The sequence below is a fragment of the Physeter macrocephalus genome, chromosome 19, assembly GCF_002837175.3.
Source record: "Physeter macrocephalus isolate SW-GA chromosome 19, ASM283717v5, whole genome shotgun sequence".
NCBI lineage: Eukaryota > Metazoa > Chordata > Mammalia > Artiodactyla > Physeteridae > Physeter > Physeter macrocephalus.
This window is the reverse complement of record NC_041232.1, coordinates 16,942,430-16,960,197: the sequence shown is the minus strand read 5'-3', so window position 1 is coordinate 16,960,197 and position 17,768 is coordinate 16,942,430. Positions and strand designations below refer to the sequence as shown.

Genomic DNA, 17,768 nt, shown 5'->3' with positions numbered 1-17,768 from the left:
ATCCTCCCGGACCGGGGCACGAACCCATGTCCCCTGCATCGGCAGGCGGACCCCCAACCACTGCGCCACCAGGGAAGCCCTAAAAAAAATTTTTTTTAATGTAAATAGCCAGATGTGGATGGATAGTGGCTACCACACTGGACAGTGCAGTTCCAGTCCTCTCTTTGAGCTTCTCCAGGAGTAGGTGCTATCTACCTTCCAAAGCATCCATCCCCTCTAATACAACAAGAGCGCTTCCTTATAGTGAACTCTACTCTCTCTCCCAATGGTTTTACCCACTGGTCATTAATCTTTCCTAGGGCCTCAAAACAGCTTCACTCCCCTTCAAAAGACTACAAGTGATAATGGGGAAGAGGGGAATAAGGAGAAACAAGATGAATCACTCACTGATAACGGCTGAAACTGAGTGACAGATACATAGGCTCATAAAACTGTTCTATTTTTATCTATGTTGAAATTTTCTATTAAAAATTGTTATTAAAAAAATTCTCTTTAGCATTTATTTCAAGCTCACTTCGTTCTTCTCTAACTACAAGGGCTTCCAAATCTGTCTCCCTGCTTTCAATACTTACTTCCTCCAATTCTTCTACCACACTGTGAACCAAATTTTTCAACCCACAACCATGTTTACAAGCATCTCTGTAATTTGGCACAAACCTTTCCCTGCCTGGAACTTCCTCTTCTCTTCCATGGCCTCATTGGAAACTGCTTATCATTTCTTAAGATCGATCTCAATACTCACCACTTTCTTCACCACCCACCCAAAGCAGTCATTTACTCGCTTCTCAGTGCTACCAGTTTATACTACCTGCATCCTGTCGTCCCCCACTACACTCACTGGTTAACTTGGAAGCAGAGATACTTCATTCATTTTTTAACTATCCCATTCTGATAGCTTCAAACGTTTACTGAATTAATCAACAGTATGCATACAAGCTCAACAAAATGTTAAACTGTGTCTACTAATATAGCATTACCCCAAACCCATCAACAAGCTGTTTTCGGCCTTAATTTGCTCAGGTAGTTTTTACTGATTTTCTTTTTTTTAACTTATTTATTTTTGGCTGCGTTGGGTCTTCATTGCTGCACGCGGGCTTTTCTCTAGTCGTGGAGAGCGGGGGCTACTCTTCGTTGCAGTGCACAGGCTTCTCACTGCAGTGGCTCCTCTTGTTGTGGAGCACGGGCTCTAGGCACATGGGCTCCAGTATTTGTGGCACGTGTGCTCAGTAGTTGTGGCCCACGGGCTCTAGAGCGCGGGCTCAGTAGTTGAGGGGCACAGGCCTAGTTGTTCCGCAGCATGTGGAATCTTCCCGGACCAGGGATCGAACCCGTGTCCCCTGCATTAGGCAGGCGGATTCTTAACCACTGAGCCACCAGGGAAGCCCTTTACTGATTTTCAAACATGCTAACAGTAACAGCTGAAAGTTACTGAGCACTTACCACGTGCCAAGCATTGATTTAAGCACTTTACACATATAATTCATTTAATCCTCATCACTCCCATTTCACAGAGGAAGAAACTCAAGCACCAAGTAAAATAACCTGCTGTAAGCCACTAAGTAAGAAAAAGCCTAGGGTGCTAAATAAATTGTGTGCGACTCTGGACAAGTCATTTAAAGTTCCTGCTCCTGTCCAAAATAAAGAGGATGAGTCATGATGATCCCAAATGCAAGCTTCCAATTCTAAAATTCAGATTTGGGGGAGGAGTATAGGATGCCACATAGAAGGAACACCGTCTTGTGAAAAGAAACAGTAACTTTAGACATTCACCAGAAAATTGAGGGAAAATGTGAATCTTTTTATTCTTGTAGTTTATAGCAAGCTACTATGAAAAAACATGGAACATGTTCTCACATAAGAAAGCTAACATATGGGACAAGCTAAGTTCTACAAGAGTTAATAAAAAGAAAAATAAATGAGAATTAGCTTTATGGAAGATCTGAACTAGATCTTAGAGGATAAGTATGAGGATGTGGAAAAGGAGAATACTGATGGAAGAGCAGGCAGGCAGTAGAGGCGGAGTTTGATACCTGCAGAGGCAATGAGAAAAGGAAACCATGTTGATTTAAATGGAGGTCATGTTTTGAAGAGTTGCTGGAAAACATGACCGGAAAGATAAAATGGGGTTGGCAAATGTCCATGGTCCTGTGGCCTGTTTTTATACAGCTCAGAGCTAAGAATGCTTTTTACATTAAAAAAAATTTTTTTAAATAGAAGAATATGCAAAAAAACTACATGTGGCCTGCAAGGCCTAAAAGATTTATTATTTGGCTCTTTACAGAAGACATTTGCCAACCCCTGGGTTAGATCATGGAAAGCCTTGAGAATGAAAAGGACCTTATGCTTGGGAATAGGATGATTTTTGAGCAGAGGGGTTACCCAAAAGTAGAGTTTAAATCTAATAGCAAAAGGAAGGCTAGGTTAAACAGGTGGGCAAAATTAATGTGTTGCAAAATTTAAGAATAAAATGGGGACTTCCCTGGTGGCCCAGTGGGTGAGACTCTGCACTCCCAATGCAGGGGGACCAGGTATGATCCCTGGTCGGGGAACTAGATCCCACATGCCGCAACTAAGTCCACATGCCACAACTAAGACCCAGCACAGCCAAAATAATAAATAAATATCTTTTTAAAAAGAATAAAATGTATGATTGCCTAACATGATTGTCCGGCCCATAGAAATAACTGCAGCATAGCCAGGAACTTCCCTAAAGCCACAAAATATAGGAATCATTTCTTCAACTATTTAATCCCTTCTCTTTGGAGGACTAATGTGTGCTGCTGAAGTCTTACTCAGTGTGTTTTTCTAGCCCTAGGGCTATATAGCCTCCAACTTGACCGAGACAGGAAGAGTGGAGAAGTGGGTTCTAGCACTCTAATTCTCCTACAGAAACATCATTAAGTGCTGTTGGAATTCTTAGATCAAGCCAAAAATGCCTTCTTAACCCACAATACAATACGCTACTACTTCGTTCAAATTAATTATGGGTAACAACTATCTGATAAAATAGGTGCAGAAAACTAGCCACATTTATAACATTGTTTACAAATTTTAAAATAAAAATCTTAAGCTTCTGGAACCAGATTCATTTATAAATAGAACTGCCAGGATTAAGGCATGGGTAGTGGAAGCCATTTTATGGCTCACAATAATGACTGAATTGTTTTCTTCATTGATTCTCATCTGCTTTTGTTTTGCCATAGAGCTTAACTAGAAGCAGTGGAGCACAGTTACTAAAAAGCAAAAGTTCTGAAGTCTTACAGGGTTAGAATCTCAGCTTCATCGCTTCCTAGCCCTTTGACCCTGGGCAAGTTCCTTAATTTCTCTGAAGTGCAATTCCCTCATCTTTAAAATGGATATGGCACTACCAACCTGACAGGCTGGGCTGTTGTAAGGATTAAAGGATATATAAGTAATGTACTTGGCACAGTTCCCGAAACCTAACAGGCACAAAATAAACGGTAACCATCATTATATAAACAGCTCTCCACAAACTGTTTTCACATCATACATACATATCTAAACTTTTCTTCTTCAGAAAAATGGCTTCCACTTGGCTCAGAAATGCTAGTTTTTTCTAACTTGTTTTACACAGGAAAAAAGGTGTTAATAATAAATAAGAATTCTCATTTATTCTCTGACCTTTTAGATTGGGTTAAAACTAAGGCAGACTTCCTATATAACATTTACAGACTGTGAATAACTAAATTCCATATCTGTCACAAATGCAAATTCCTCATTTTCTTTTCCACTTTTCATCCTAAGGAGCCTGCTGACTTAACATTCTTTCACCCAGGGAAGCTAGTGACTCAGGTTTTTGGTCAATTAAAGTAAGAAACTGGGCTTCCCTGGTGGCGCAGTGGTTGCGCGTTCGCCTGCCGATGCAGGGGAACCGGGTTCGCGCCCCTGTCTGGGAAGATCCCACATGCCGCAGAGCAGCTGGGCCCGTGAGCCATGGCCGCTGGGCCTGCGAAAAAAAAAAAAAAAAAAAGTAAGAAACTAATTGTAACATTCCTTAAATCCATCACCAGTTTCCTTCTAGTCTCACTTGCATACACCTTTTCAGAGATCCTAAGTACAACAATAGTAAGTCATTCCATCTCTGCCACTTTCTAGCTGAGTAAAGTTAAAACAGGTCACTTAGCATCTCTGGGCCTTAGCTTCCTCATGGGTAAAATGGGATGGGGCGACAGATTATCTAACAGGACTGTGTGACAATCAAATGAGAAAGAAAGTATATATATTATATATATGTAAAATGTATGTATATGCCCTAGCAGAACAAGCTCATGGTGGGTCCACTCAAATACAGTTTTCCCTCTCCCTTTCAAGTATGACCCTAGTCAGCTTTCACAAGCTTAGACCAGGAGGCTTCTCAAACATACTGGATTTCTGTGACTAGTAAGTGGCTATCCCAAAAGCACTGAAAGGAATAAGACCCTTAGCAACATACTAGACTACTCTCGTAAGAGGACCTATCTTCTGATAAAGCAGTAAGCTTTTTTCCCCCTTCATCTAAAAGACTTCCCATATCGTGTAAGATAGAAGCATGCTAAGCGTTAGTAATAAGGGGAAGTAGAGGTGTGAACTTTCTGCCTTGTCTCCCCTACTAGTATGTAAGCTCCAGGAAGGGAGAGACCTCATCTGGCTTGCTCACCACTGCGTCCCCAGAGCCTGGCAAACAGGAGGTGCTCAAAAAGTTTAACTATGGTATGCCTATAAAATAAATGCCATGTTCCATGTGAGATGACAACTTTTCCTTGGCAGGGTAAACGCATCTGCTTAATAATGAGACCAGTGCTCATGCAGTTAATAAAGAATTTACCACTTACTAAGTATACAAAGTGGTACAAAGCACTCGTCCCTGTCCTCAAGATGTTCTAAATCTAGAAGGCAGGGAATGCAAATACAGAAGCTCCTTTACCTTCAAACAAGTTAGATCCCAAGTACTGATAGTTTCTCATCACCAAAGATGATAAACAAATGGCAAACAAGCACATGAAAAGATGTTCAATATCGTTAGGCATAACGAAATGCAGATTCAAACCACAATGAAATACCACTGCACAGCCACTAGAACGGCTGAAATTAAAAACTAGCATACTAAGTGTTGCCAAGAAATTAGAGCAATTAGAAATCAGTTACTTTAGCAAATAGTTTCACAATTATTTTTAAAATTAAATAAACATGTGCCATACAACATAGCAATTCCATTTCTAGGTATTTAATCAAGAGAAATGAAATTGTTATGACCACACAAAACCTGTACATCAATATTCACAGCAGCATTATTTGTAATAGCCCCAAACTGCTAACAACTTAAAAGTGCATCACTTGATAAACAAACGTTGTACACGCACACAATGAATACTACTCAGCAAGAAAAAAAGAAGAAACTGTTAACATTCAGTAACATGAATGAATCTCAAAGCATTACGTTACATGAGAGAAGCCAAACACAAAAGGCTGTATACTGTATAATACCATGTATATGACATTCTAGAAAAGACAAAACTAAAATGTTAGGAAACAGATCGGTGATTACCAGGTTTGGAGAAAGGGGACTGACTGAAAAGAGGCACAAGGAAAATTTATGGGATGATACTCTGATTGTGGTGGTGGTATAAGACTGTACATTTTTCAAAACTCAAGAACTATACACTAAAAAGGGTAAACTTTACTTTTTGTAAATTATATTTCAATACGTCTAATTGAAATACAATCTATCACAATAACTGTCTAGCAATTTAAGCTAAATCACGGCACACTGAACAATGAAATTTTTAAAGTTTCCTCTGTACCTCCATGTGATCCTAAGTCCAAAATGGACAGGAGGAAGTTTGAACGCTTATAGACCCAATATATGAACATTCTAGTTGGCATCTTTTCCCAAAAGACAACCTCTTAATAATCTTTTCCAATGTCACTGGAGATGCCTTAGACTCTTTATTCAAAGTACTGTGAACCTGTAACACTGTTTGTCTTGACAAAAATTTCAGCAATAGCATTTTAACTACTTTAGCCTTCTCCCAAATTAACACCACTAGCTGCAAACTTCCAAGTTTTTCCATTTCATCCACTAATTCTCCTTATCTTTTGTTGATTATTACTGACTAAATATGCATGGTACTTTTTGCTATCTGTCCTTCAGAATAATTCGTCCCATCCCAAGCCATCATTTTCCTACTACTTATAATTTTTAAAAATCTCTCATTTCTACCATAATTAAGTCGTTTCTTCTGACTGGCACTATCAGTACTCACTGCTGCTGCACTTTTTGAAAATGACAGCTTTAACAACGATAAACTAAACTCAAACACAGTAAACACATAGAGAATTCTAAAATGACAAGAATGGTTGACTGCAAAATGACCATAAACCACCCCAAAAAAGGAAAAAACAAAACCAAAAAAGGCCATCTGTCGGTGGGATGAACCCACTTTTGATCTGTGGTGTAGCTCTGCTCCTAATCTCAGAGTTCATCCTAAGGAGAAAGTTTGTAAGTGGAGGAGCTGTTGCACTTAAATGCAAGACACTGTACATTGGAGGGACTTCCCTGGTGGTGCAGTGGTTAAGAATCCGCCTGCCTAATGCAGGGGACACGGGTTCGAGCCCTGGTCCGGGAAGATCTCACATGCTGCAGAGCATCTAAGCCCATATGCCACAACTACTGAGCCTGCGCTCTAGCGCCCGTGAGCTTGGAGGGACTTCCCTGGTGGCGCAGTGGTTAAGAATCCGCCTGCCTAATGCAGGGGACACGGGTTCGAGCCCTGGTCCGGGAAGATCTCACATGCTGCAGAGCATCTAAGCCCATATGCCACAACTACTGAGCCTGCGCTCTAGAGCCCGTGAGCCCCAACTACTGAGCCCACGTGCCACAACTACTGAAGCCCGCGCACCTAGAGGCCGTGCTCTGCCACAAGAGAAGCCACCGTAATAAGAAGCCTTGCACCGCAACAAAGAGTAGCCCCCGCTCACAGCAACTAGAGAAAGCCCGCGTGCAGCAACAAAGACCCAACACAGCCAAAATAAAAAAATAAATTAATAAATAATAAATTTATGGGGGAAAAAAGACACTGTACATTGAATGCCACAGGAATGATACTTGCCAAAAATTACAGGGGCACAGGAAGAATCCCATTTTCCTAGGGTAAATATGGTGAGAGACTGTGCAAGAAAAGATCTGTGCTAAGCCTTCAAAAACCTATGCTTAAGAGAACAAGATGACTAGATTGACATAATTTGATTTATTCTGGAGAATACAGTATGCACAGTCTGTGGACGGACTTGACTAAAACTATTCATGAATAGTCTCGATTTGATTCAGCTAGTAATGAGAGCCACTAAAAGTTTCTTAATAGAAACAGTACACAATGAAAGATGTTCGGGGGAGATTTTTTTTTTTTTGCCAGGGGCGGGGTGGGGGGGAGGATTCTTATGGCTATAGAGTATATAGGAAGTATCTAGGCATAAAGAGACCAATCAGAAAGTTTGCTAAGCTACACTTAGCAAATCCCTCCGAAGCCCATGATAAAGACTCAACCCACCCCCTTTCTCTATCTACATCTCTTCTCTAAAGCCAAACGAAATCTCAGAATCCTCCAAACAACACAACAATCAATCATAATTACCAGATAAAGTGAAACCTATTTGCCAGCTAGGTTAAAGATTAAGAAAGCATAGTCACAGAGGAAAGGAATGCCTGGTAGAAACAGAGGAACTTCATTTTGGATTCAAGTTCCTAAGTTAAAAGGACTAAAGAGACACTCTTCCACTTAAATGTGACAGAAAACAAAAAACAGCAGCAGAGTAGGGGACTTCCCTGGTGGCGCAGTGGTTAGGAAATCTGCCTGCCAATGCCGGGGACATGGGTTCGAGCCCTGGTCCGGGAAGATCCCACATGCTGCGGAACGGCTAGGCCCGTGCGCCACAGCTACTGAGCCTGTGCTCTGGAGCCCATGAGACACAACTACTGAGACTGAGTGCCACAATTACTGAGCCCGCATGCCATAACTACTGAAGCCCGACTGCCTAGAGCCCATGCTCCACAACAAGAGAACCACCGCAGTGAGAAGCCCGCGCACTGCAACGAGGAGTGGCCCCAGCTCACCGCAACTAGAGAAAGCCCGCGTGCAGCAATGAAGACCCAACACAGCCAAAAATAAATAATAAATAAATAAATTTTTTTAAAAAATAGCAGAGTAGACCCTTTGCTAATTGAAATACTTAGAAAATTTTTTTCTGGATAGGTGGATCTTTTCTTAGATTACTAAATGAGTACCAAATTTTGAAAATAAGTCTTAAGAAACATATTACAAAGAAGAGGGAACAAGATTCCAAAGCCAGCTATGCAGCCAATGATGATGGGAGAACTTTGGCAAATAATCTCTGTGGCCTTAGTTTCCTCATCAGTAAAGAGAATGAGAAGTAAATACTCACCAGAGCCACCTCCAACTCCAGATCTGTATAATTCTAAAACACTGAGGGAATTCCCTGGCGGTCCAGTGGTTACAACTGCATGCTTTAACTGCCAAGGGCCCAAGCTCAATCCCTGGTCAGGGAACTAAGATCGCACAAGCTGCGTAGCGCGCCAAAACAAATAAAATACTCAGAGCTTAATATGTGTCAAGAATGACATGTAATAAAAATTTAGTATCTCACTTTTTAAAGAAGGTATTATTTCCCCCTTTTAATAAGTCAGAAACTGAGCCTGAGAGTAACTTGCCCATTCATTCATTCAAACATCTGACCACTTACTAAGTGCCAAGCACTGTTCCAGGAGACTGGGATACAATCGTGAACAAAATGAAGTTCCTGCCCTCACAGAGCTTAAATTTTAGTCACCAGCGGGTGAATCCCAATTCTAGCCCAGACTGGGGTTACCAGATAAAATAAAGGATACCCAGTCAAATTTGAAATTCAGATAAATAATAATTTTGTTCCATGCAATTTGGGACCTATTTATACCAAAAAATCAGTCGTCGTTTATCAGAAATGCAAGTTGGGGGGGAGGGGGGAATAAATTACGAGTCTGCGAGTTTTAACCTATATACACTATTATATATAAAATAGATAACCAAAAAGGACTAACTGTACAGCACAGGGAACTATACTCAATATTCTGTAATAACCTATAAGGGAAAAGAATCTGAAAAAGAATATATACGTCTGAATCACTGTGCCATACACCCGAAACTAATACAACATTGTAAATCAACTATACTTAAAAAAAAAAAAAATGCAAGTTTAACTGGGCATCCTGTATTTTTATTTGCTAAATCTGGCAACCCTAGCGTAGAAAAAAACTGCAAAACCCTTCCTCAATCCTTTTACTGCATCTTGGTGCCTCTAAATCAGTGACTTTGACTACACCAATGAAAAATTAGAGTTTAAATTGCAACACAGTATATCTACATTACAGAAGTTCCTTAAAACAATTCTTACCCTTAAAATGCAATGCACTGTAATATCTTCTATTTTTTTCTTTTCTAAAAATGCTTGTCATGACCCACTAAAGTGATTTTACAATCTACTAAGGGGTCATCACCTAACCTTTGAAAAATTACTTCTTTGAAAGATATGAAAAACAATTTAACCTTGTCTTATGAATCACCATTATGAGCACATCAATTAAACATATTATGCCATAAAATAGTAATGCCTCTGGGGTCTACTAAGGCATGGAGCTATACACTTATAGCCTCTGATGGTAAACTTTTCAGCTCTTGTGTGTTTTTTTATAATTTTCCCATCTCTTAACTTTCTATCATACTATTATTACTTCTCATCGCTACCAGTGTGTTTGCCCCTAAAAGTTTTACCTTTCTACTTGCTGGCAATCTGTAAATCAAAAAAGCAAGCTAAGCAGAATCACGTATGAAGTGAAAAAGGCCCCGATGAGCTCCCCTTTCTGTAATCTGCACAAGCTTCAACCTTAAGTTTTTTCTCTACCTGATTTTCAAGTGTGTTTCAGGAATGAAAAAGAGGTAACTACACAAGGTCCACAAAAAATGTTTATGAGCCCCAAAGAAGAATGCACAATTTGATTCAAAACCAGCCTTTTCTTTCTTTAAAACTAAAACTGGGACTTGCCTCGTGGTCCAGTGGCTAAGACTCCACGCTCCCAGTGCTGGGGGCCCAGGTTCCATCCCTGGTCAGGGAACTAGATCCCACATGCATGTCGCAACTAAAGATCCCACATGCCACAATGAAGATCCCGCGTGCCACAACTAAGATCCGGCAGAGCCAAATAAGTAAATAAACTTTTAAAAATAAATAAATAAAATTTAAAAATAAATAAAAATAAAACTATAATCAAGATACTCTATTACAATAATTATTGCTAAGAGTATCTTTTAACATATGACTTATAAAAAGCAATATGAACATAAAGTGGCAATCAAAAATATTTGACATAGACAACACTGTTAAAGTCTCTCTCAAGGTAATACTTTCAAGAGGACAACATTCTAAAGTTCTGAAACTCTTAATAAAAATAAGCCACATACCACAAACTGGTGAGAAGTACAAAGACTCCATTACAGCATGCCGTTTTATCCAGTTCCCAAAATGCATTTAGCTACTAATCATGGCATGAAATTGTTATTGTATGGCCACTTGACTCAATTTCAAGGCTTAAAGTACAAGCAATCTACATAAGTATTATTTTAAATTAAAGGGAATTTCAAATTTTCACATGAATACAACTGCAATTAATTTTTAGCAAATAAAACCTAAGGTTAATAGTTGTGGCAAATTTTCATAAACCCCCCAGATCCACAACAATACTAAACAATTACAACTAACAAAACCAAGGACTTCACATTTAAGTAGATTTCACACCACATATGTACAAAATTATATATTTTTTTTAAAAGATAAGGAACTAGACCTTTTATTTTATCCAGCCAAACTCAAGGTTACAAAAGCTATCCTGAAGGGCAAGGACTGTCTGTGGCTGTGTCATCTTTAAAATACAAAGCATGATCTATATATTTGTTTATTTATTTGGCTGCACTGGGTTTTAGCTGCAGTGCACACGTGGGACCTAGTTCCCTGACCAGGGATCGAACCCAGGTCCCAGGCATTGGGAGCTCGGGGCCTTAGCCACTGGACAACCGGGGAAGTCCCACACAGTATGATCTTGTTTATCTCTGCGTTTACTTAAAGGGAAGGATGTAACAAAATTCTACAAATATGTTGTTTTGGGCAAGTCCCCTCATCTCTCAAAGCTTAAAATTTTTTCCCTTCTAAAACTTTGTTATTTTGTTATGCTCTAAAATTCTACAGTTTTAGGGAAAAAATAAATCTTTAAAAAGAAACTATAGGGCTTCCCTGGTGGCGCAGTGGTTGAGAGTCTGCCTGCTGATGCAGGGGACACGGGTTCGTGCCCCGGTCCGGGAAGATCCCACATGCTGCGGAAGAGGCCCGCGTACCGCAAAAAAAAAAAAAAAAAAAAAAAAGAAAATACATACTCTTGAATCCAAAACAGTAGGTACCATATGATCTCATTTTCAGAGTCTTTAAAAATGTTCACCAAATTTCTAACAGTGGTTATCTCAAAAGAAAGACTGTGGGAGATTTTAATTTTAAAGGAGTTTGGGCTTTTTTTTTTTTTTTTAAATTCTGTGCACTCTTCTACATTAAGTATTTAAAGCGTACTGTTTTTCAAATTATAAAAGACAGAACTTTCAAATACAAATGAGGTAATACTTATACAAAGACTTTCTCAATTTATTAATTTGAAGAAAGAATCTGTTTTGGACACTGGTTTAAGTACAGCTCTTATCTCTATTATAATATAAGCAGTGTGGACCACATTCTATACATGTCTGTATGCCCCAAAGTGTTAAATTTCATACACACACACACACACATATATAAAAGAAATTAGTTTTGAGTAGAAAAGTATACTTTAAAGATATAAAATAACACATTAAGATATAGGTCAACCTGTTTCTAATCATGAGTAATGTTAGTAAGGTTATGGGATCAAAAGTGTCTACATTACAAATTCTACATTTAGGTGCTACAATCCTTCAAAAGCTTGATACAAGCTTCATATTCACTGATGAGTAAATTTTCTGATGAACACTCTCCCCCACCCCCTTTTTTTTCCCTTTTGGCCACCCTGTGGCATGAGGGATCCTAGTGCCCCAACCAGGGATAGAACCCGTGCCCCCTGCATTGGAAGCACAGTCTTAACCACTGGACTGCCAGGGAAGTCCCAACACATCCTTATTTTTAAAATCTAACATCTAAGGAGGCAAAAAGACCTCAAGAGGAAAGAGTAATCTACTTTTATTTTAATGACACTCTTGCTAAAAAATATGGACTTCTTAAATCTTGGTATGGTTAACACTCACAGATGACCCAGATAGGCTAAAAAAAAAAAAAAAAGGCAAGTACTTCCAATTAAAAAAATACAGTAGCAGGTAGGCCTGTTAGTAAACTGTATCTCCATTGAATTCACAATCATTTGAAATAGCTACAAAGAGAGAGTTTTGTTTAGGCTTAACTCTTTAAAATGATATCAAAATACTATTATTATCTAGCCAAAATAGAAAATTACAATTCTAGGGAAAAAAATCTTATAAAAACTTAAAATCCTTTTCAAGGTAAACACTTTGCAATAGTGAAAATAAGTACTAACACAGCTGTATCTATTTAGACAAACAAAAAAAAACTCCTTAAAGCTGAAACATATGGCTATTAAATAGCTATGATATGAGTTAACATCTCCTGTGTTAAAGTATAGAAACACAGATTTACATTTAACCAAAAAAGAAACACCATAACTGATACCATGCAATGCGCTGACTTTTCAAAATGCAAAATCTTTAAGCAACCATACGCTTACTTTTACCTTTGTCAAAGATAAGCAATTTGTTGTAGGTTTTTGCCCAATCTTAAACAGCGTATATTCGCTGTACACCTGAAACTAACACAACACTGTAAATCAACTATATTCCAATAAAATTTTTTTAAGTATATTTTCTTTAGGTACTTGGGATGAAAATTAAACTCATTAGGTAAAATTAAAAAACCCAATAGAAACAGAAAAAGGTACCTCTTTTAACAGCCATCTATAGTTTACCTGTAGATTAATTTCAAATTTGACTATCATCAAAAGAATGAATTAGCAAGGGATGATGCAGTTCAAACCTTATAAATTACAATTGGGGCCATATGATTAATTAATGTAGATTAAAAGCAAATGGCTAACTACCTCACATTCAAAACTTTGCTCAAATGTTATCTCTTCAAGAGGCCTCCGCTAACCCATTTAAAACTGTAACCCACTCCCTTCCCCCACACTCCCATATCATATCCTTAATCTGCTCTCCTCTAATCCTATGGCTCTTAACTAATATATACAGTTTGCTAATTTAATGTCTCATTTATTGTCTGGTTCTCACAACAGAATGTAAACGACTGGAGGGCTGCTAGCTTTCCTTTTATTCATTAATATATCCCAAGCACCTACCTCTCCATTATACACAGATTTTCAATAAATTTATGTACTGAATGAATGTAGTTTCTTTTTAGGCTCTTCTATAAGGAACTTAAAGAGACAAAAATCTCACCAATATTTAAATGGAAGCATGATGAACAACTGCAATGAACTGCAGCATAATTTCTAAGCTGCAATGCCTTAAGAGAAAGAAGCAGTGAAAGTACTAAGCTGAAAATTACTAAGAAAGTTTTCATTCACAATCCTGTATCCAAAGAAATTCTAATACTGTATTATTTTAGGGTCTGGAACACAGTAATAGGATTATAAACCTGTATCTACATCTATCTATCTATCTATGGATACATACACATGCAACACATATATATATTTTAACAGGGAAGGGAACATGGAACAGAGAGAGATACGGCTTAACCAGTCATAATTCCCAATAGTGCTATGAAATTACAAAAAAAGGTACCAAAAAATAATTTGATCTTATACTAGCAGCTAAAAAAAAATACTTTTAGATGAACAAGGAAGGTTAACCAAAAACAAAACAAAGTTTTAGAATAAGTTCCTCAGGACTGTCATTCCTCTACTTAGTAGAAGTATCAGCACAATAGATATAGCATGTATCCTCATTAGTATTAACAGTTACAGTTTTCAAATCACATTCATTATTTAATTAAATCCTCAGAGAAACCGAACTGAAAGATAAACAGGTAACTAATAAAAGCACTTAATTATGTATGCACTTGACAGTAAACGCAACTTTTCCTTTCAAAATCCCCCAAAGTGTTTGACAAACTACAAAAAACCGTTCTATAAAAGAGCCACCTTTTCAGCACTGGAAACTAACACAAGTCTCCTGTAGAGTATTATGGCACAGCTAGCAAGAGTCATAAAAAACTTGAGGCCCTCTGACCTAGTAAAACCACTCCTGGGAACTTTCTCTAAGGAAATAATTAGACTGAAGCAAAAAGCTCTTAGCATAAAGATGTTTACTGCACCACCATCTATAATAGCAAAAATGTGGAAACCCAAATCCCCACAATACAATGGTTAAGCAGAAACTTTAAAAAGAAAATTTATAATGCAGTGCTAAGAAGAAAAAAGCTGAACACAAAATAACATACACAATCACTAAAACCACATAAAAATCAAAGCAGCAAAAGTAAGAATTGGATTAAGGTAAAATTATGTTTACACTTTAACACTGTGCTAAGAGAAAACAGCCACCTTCTAAAGCGTATGACAATTAAAGACAATAAATTTTTGAAAGCCATGAAAACCCACTATTTACAACAAAAGAAGTCTAATATGATGAAATGTTGTATTATTTAAAGCAGACATGTGAATTTCTAGACTTTCAAGAATATTTTGCTGTCTCCAAACATGGCAAACCCAATGCTGCCTTTTTGTTATTCACCTTTGGTCCCAGAAACACATTTGAACTGCTGATACACACAAGCATAAGTGAAGAAACTCTAGAAACTAATTGGTTTATAAAGAACCCAGTAACAGTGATTCAAAATGGAAAAGAATTCTACAAGTACGTTAACTAAAGAACGTGTACAAGAACAAAATTTCACACTATATGAAACCAATACATTAAACGAAACTTCGCATATTCATCAAAAAGAATAAGGGCTACATACAATTTATGACTCAAAGAAAAGAACTTAAAGCAAGCAAGAATATAAATTAATCTTAAATGTTTGTGAAGTCTCAAGGAACAAAAAAGACCTGTGGTATTAAAACATTCCAAATACTTTTGATCACTCAAGCCACTCTGGAACAAATTCTCTAATTTTTAAGCCTAAGGAAAACTGATGCAACCTAAAAGCCTTAGTTTTCATTTTTAATTATTTAAACAAGTTGAATATATCTGTCAGATTTCTATCTGATCCCAAAAAGGAAAAAACAGTGCATCCTTCTTTATAAAAATTATATTTAAATTTTTTCCAAAATTTTTTTTTACTATGGATGCCACTGGAAACGGGGAACTGAAGTTACGGAACAGTATGTGGACAACGCTGGGAAAATAAGCACTTCATTTGAACTAGTTTTGATAGGTAGCAATTGTAGATGCTTCAAAGGTGAAACTGGGAGTGGGGGGCGGGGGGGGGGGGTGGGTAGGGTAGAAGTCAAGAAAACCAATGTTCCTGACTGTCCCACACTGAAGGCAGAATTCCTTAAAAAACCAGCTCTGGGGCCTCCCTGGTGGCCCAGTGGTTAAGAATCTGCCTGCCAATGCAAGGGACACGGGTTCGAGCCCTGGTCGGGGAACTAAGATGCCACATGTCGCGGAGCAACTAAGCCCGTGCGCCACAACTACTGAGCCTGCGCTCTAGAACCCGAGAGCCACAACTACTGAAGCCCGCGCGCCTAGAGCCCGAGCTCCACAACAAGAGAAGCCACCGCAATGGGAAGCCCGGCACCGCAAGGAAGAGTAGCTCCCGCTCACTGCAACTAGAGAAAGCCCGCGCCCGCGCGCTGCAAAAATAAAATAAATAAAATTTTAAAACTTATTTTAAAAAAATCAGCTCTGAATCATCTTGATGGATAAGTTATCCTGCCATAAATGATAATTCTTTGGAAAGGGATTGCTAAAAACCTGTTTTCAAAAAGAAAACTCTGAAAAAAAAAAAGAAAAAGAAAAAGAGAAAACTCTGCATCAAAAAATACCCTTATCTCACCACCTGCTAAAGCCAGGAGGTCTACTTAAGGAGGACTCTCATCACCGAGCCTGCCAACCCCGCCTAGGCCTAAGGCGAGGCACGGTGCCGGCAACACGGACGGGCTCGGGGCACAGGGGAAGTGGACTGGCCTGCCCTTGGTGATCTCTGGCGGCACTCCCCAAGTTAAGGACACTGGCCACAACGGAATGCGATCTATTGACATTTGCTGCCCCGTCTGAACACTAAGCATGTTCTTAGTTCGCGAAATGCGGACAACCCCCACTCCCCCCACGCACCCCGCACCAGGCCTCCAGAGCCAGACCCGGTCGGCTGAGGCGACGTGCGCCCCCCAGTCTGTACCACAAACCTGGGTCAGAGGGAAGTGGGGGAGGCGACGCAAGTAAACACCGCATTTCTGCCTTCCGGAACCCCACCGTGCCTCCTGCTGACATCCCTCTACTCTGGAAATTTATAAATCGGGGCAAGGACTGGAAAAAAACACACAGCGTGCCCGCCCCCTGCCGCCAACACCCGCTACGTCCGCGGTCCGGCCTGAGCTTCTACCGCGCGCCTGGGGCCGGCCGTCGCCCACCACTATTCAAAGGCGCCTTCTCCTCCGCGGCCTCGGAACAGCAATGCGGCTCGGCCGCCCTCCGCGCCAGAGAGGCCTTGCGTGGGAAGGAGGGAGGCCTGGAGGGGGGTCGGGCACTCCCCCATCCCTTCCGCACGTGGGGGAGGGCGGAACGCTGCGGAAAACTGCACAGAGCCCCACGATTCCCGGGGAGCTCTGGAGCCCCCGCCGCCGCCTCAGACTTAAATGGGAAGGGGTGCGGGACTCACTGCCCACCCACCTCCACCCGGTCCTTCGATCGCTCCCTGGGCAGGGAAGGGTGTGGGTAAGGAGACTGCACAGACCCTCATGACTCCAGCTGAGACTGTGGCTGCCCCTTTAACAGGCGGCGGGGGGGGAACACTGCCCTAACTTTCCCCCCCTCCCTCGTTATTCCCAAACGGGGGAGTTGGCAAGTTTCGGGAGAAAACCTAAACCTAAAGACCCTTCCACGTTAATATTTAAAGGAGGTGGGAGCGCTGCCCAAGCATCTCCCCCACTGGGGGCGGAGGAGCCTTAAAGAAGGTGATCGAGGGCTGACAATCGCCGAGACCTGTGAAGCCTCCCGAACACTTAAATGGAGAGGGGGAGGCTGCCGAGTCCTTCCATCTTGACCGTTTGGGAGAGGGGGTGGGGATGTTGCAGGAGGATGGACACCGCCTGACATTCCCAGAGGGATTCCGCGGCGCCCCCTCACCCTACCGCACCAGGCTCTAGACGGGAGCGTCACCCTCACTAAAGGCCCCCAGCCCACCCCGCCCCCCAGCCCAAGCAGTCACGGGGCGGGGACCGCGGTGCGGGCCGCGGGGGAGGGGACGCGAGGCCCGGGCTGGTCCAGGCCCCTAAGCGTAGGGGGCTGGGGCGCGACACCCACCTGCCCAGGCCCGGCCGCCCGCCGCCTGCGCTCGCCGCCGCCACCGAGGAGGAGGAGGAGGAGGAAGCCGCGGCCGAGGACGACGAGACTGAGGAAGAGGACGGCGACGGCGCGGCGGCGGGCGACGTGAGAAGGCCGCCGCCGCCG

The 17,768-nt window shown here is 40.8% G+C and overlaps 2 protein-coding genes across 13 annotated transcripts in view; both read right to left on the bottom strand.

Moving 5' to 3' along the window:
• The window catches only part of ATXN2 (ataxin 2), a 145,655-nt gene extending 127,915 nt beyond the window's left edge, over positions 1 to 17,740 (bottom strand). For 8 of the 12 annotated variants that reach the window (XR_003677160.2, XR_008616030.1, XM_028480090.2 and 5 more), the window contains exon 1: positions 17,622 to 17,664. The gene's annotated coding sequence lies outside the window, so the exon portion shown is untranslated. Of the gene's footprint in view, positions 1 to 17,621 lie in introns of all 12 variants that reach the window. The other 4 variants (XM_024120835.2, XM_055080741.1, XM_028480094.2 and 1 more) reach the window with 2 other exon arrangements.
• LOC129391599 (ataxin-2-like) overlaps positions 16,698 to 17,768 on the bottom strand; it is a 1,720-nt gene continuing 649 nt past the window's right edge. Inside the window, exon 2 of the mRNA XM_055080716.1 lies at positions 16,698 to 16,949. Within this exon, the coding sequence (XP_054936691.1) occupies positions 16,698 to 16,949 (252 nt within the window). The remainder of the gene's footprint in view (positions 16,950 to 17,768) is intronic.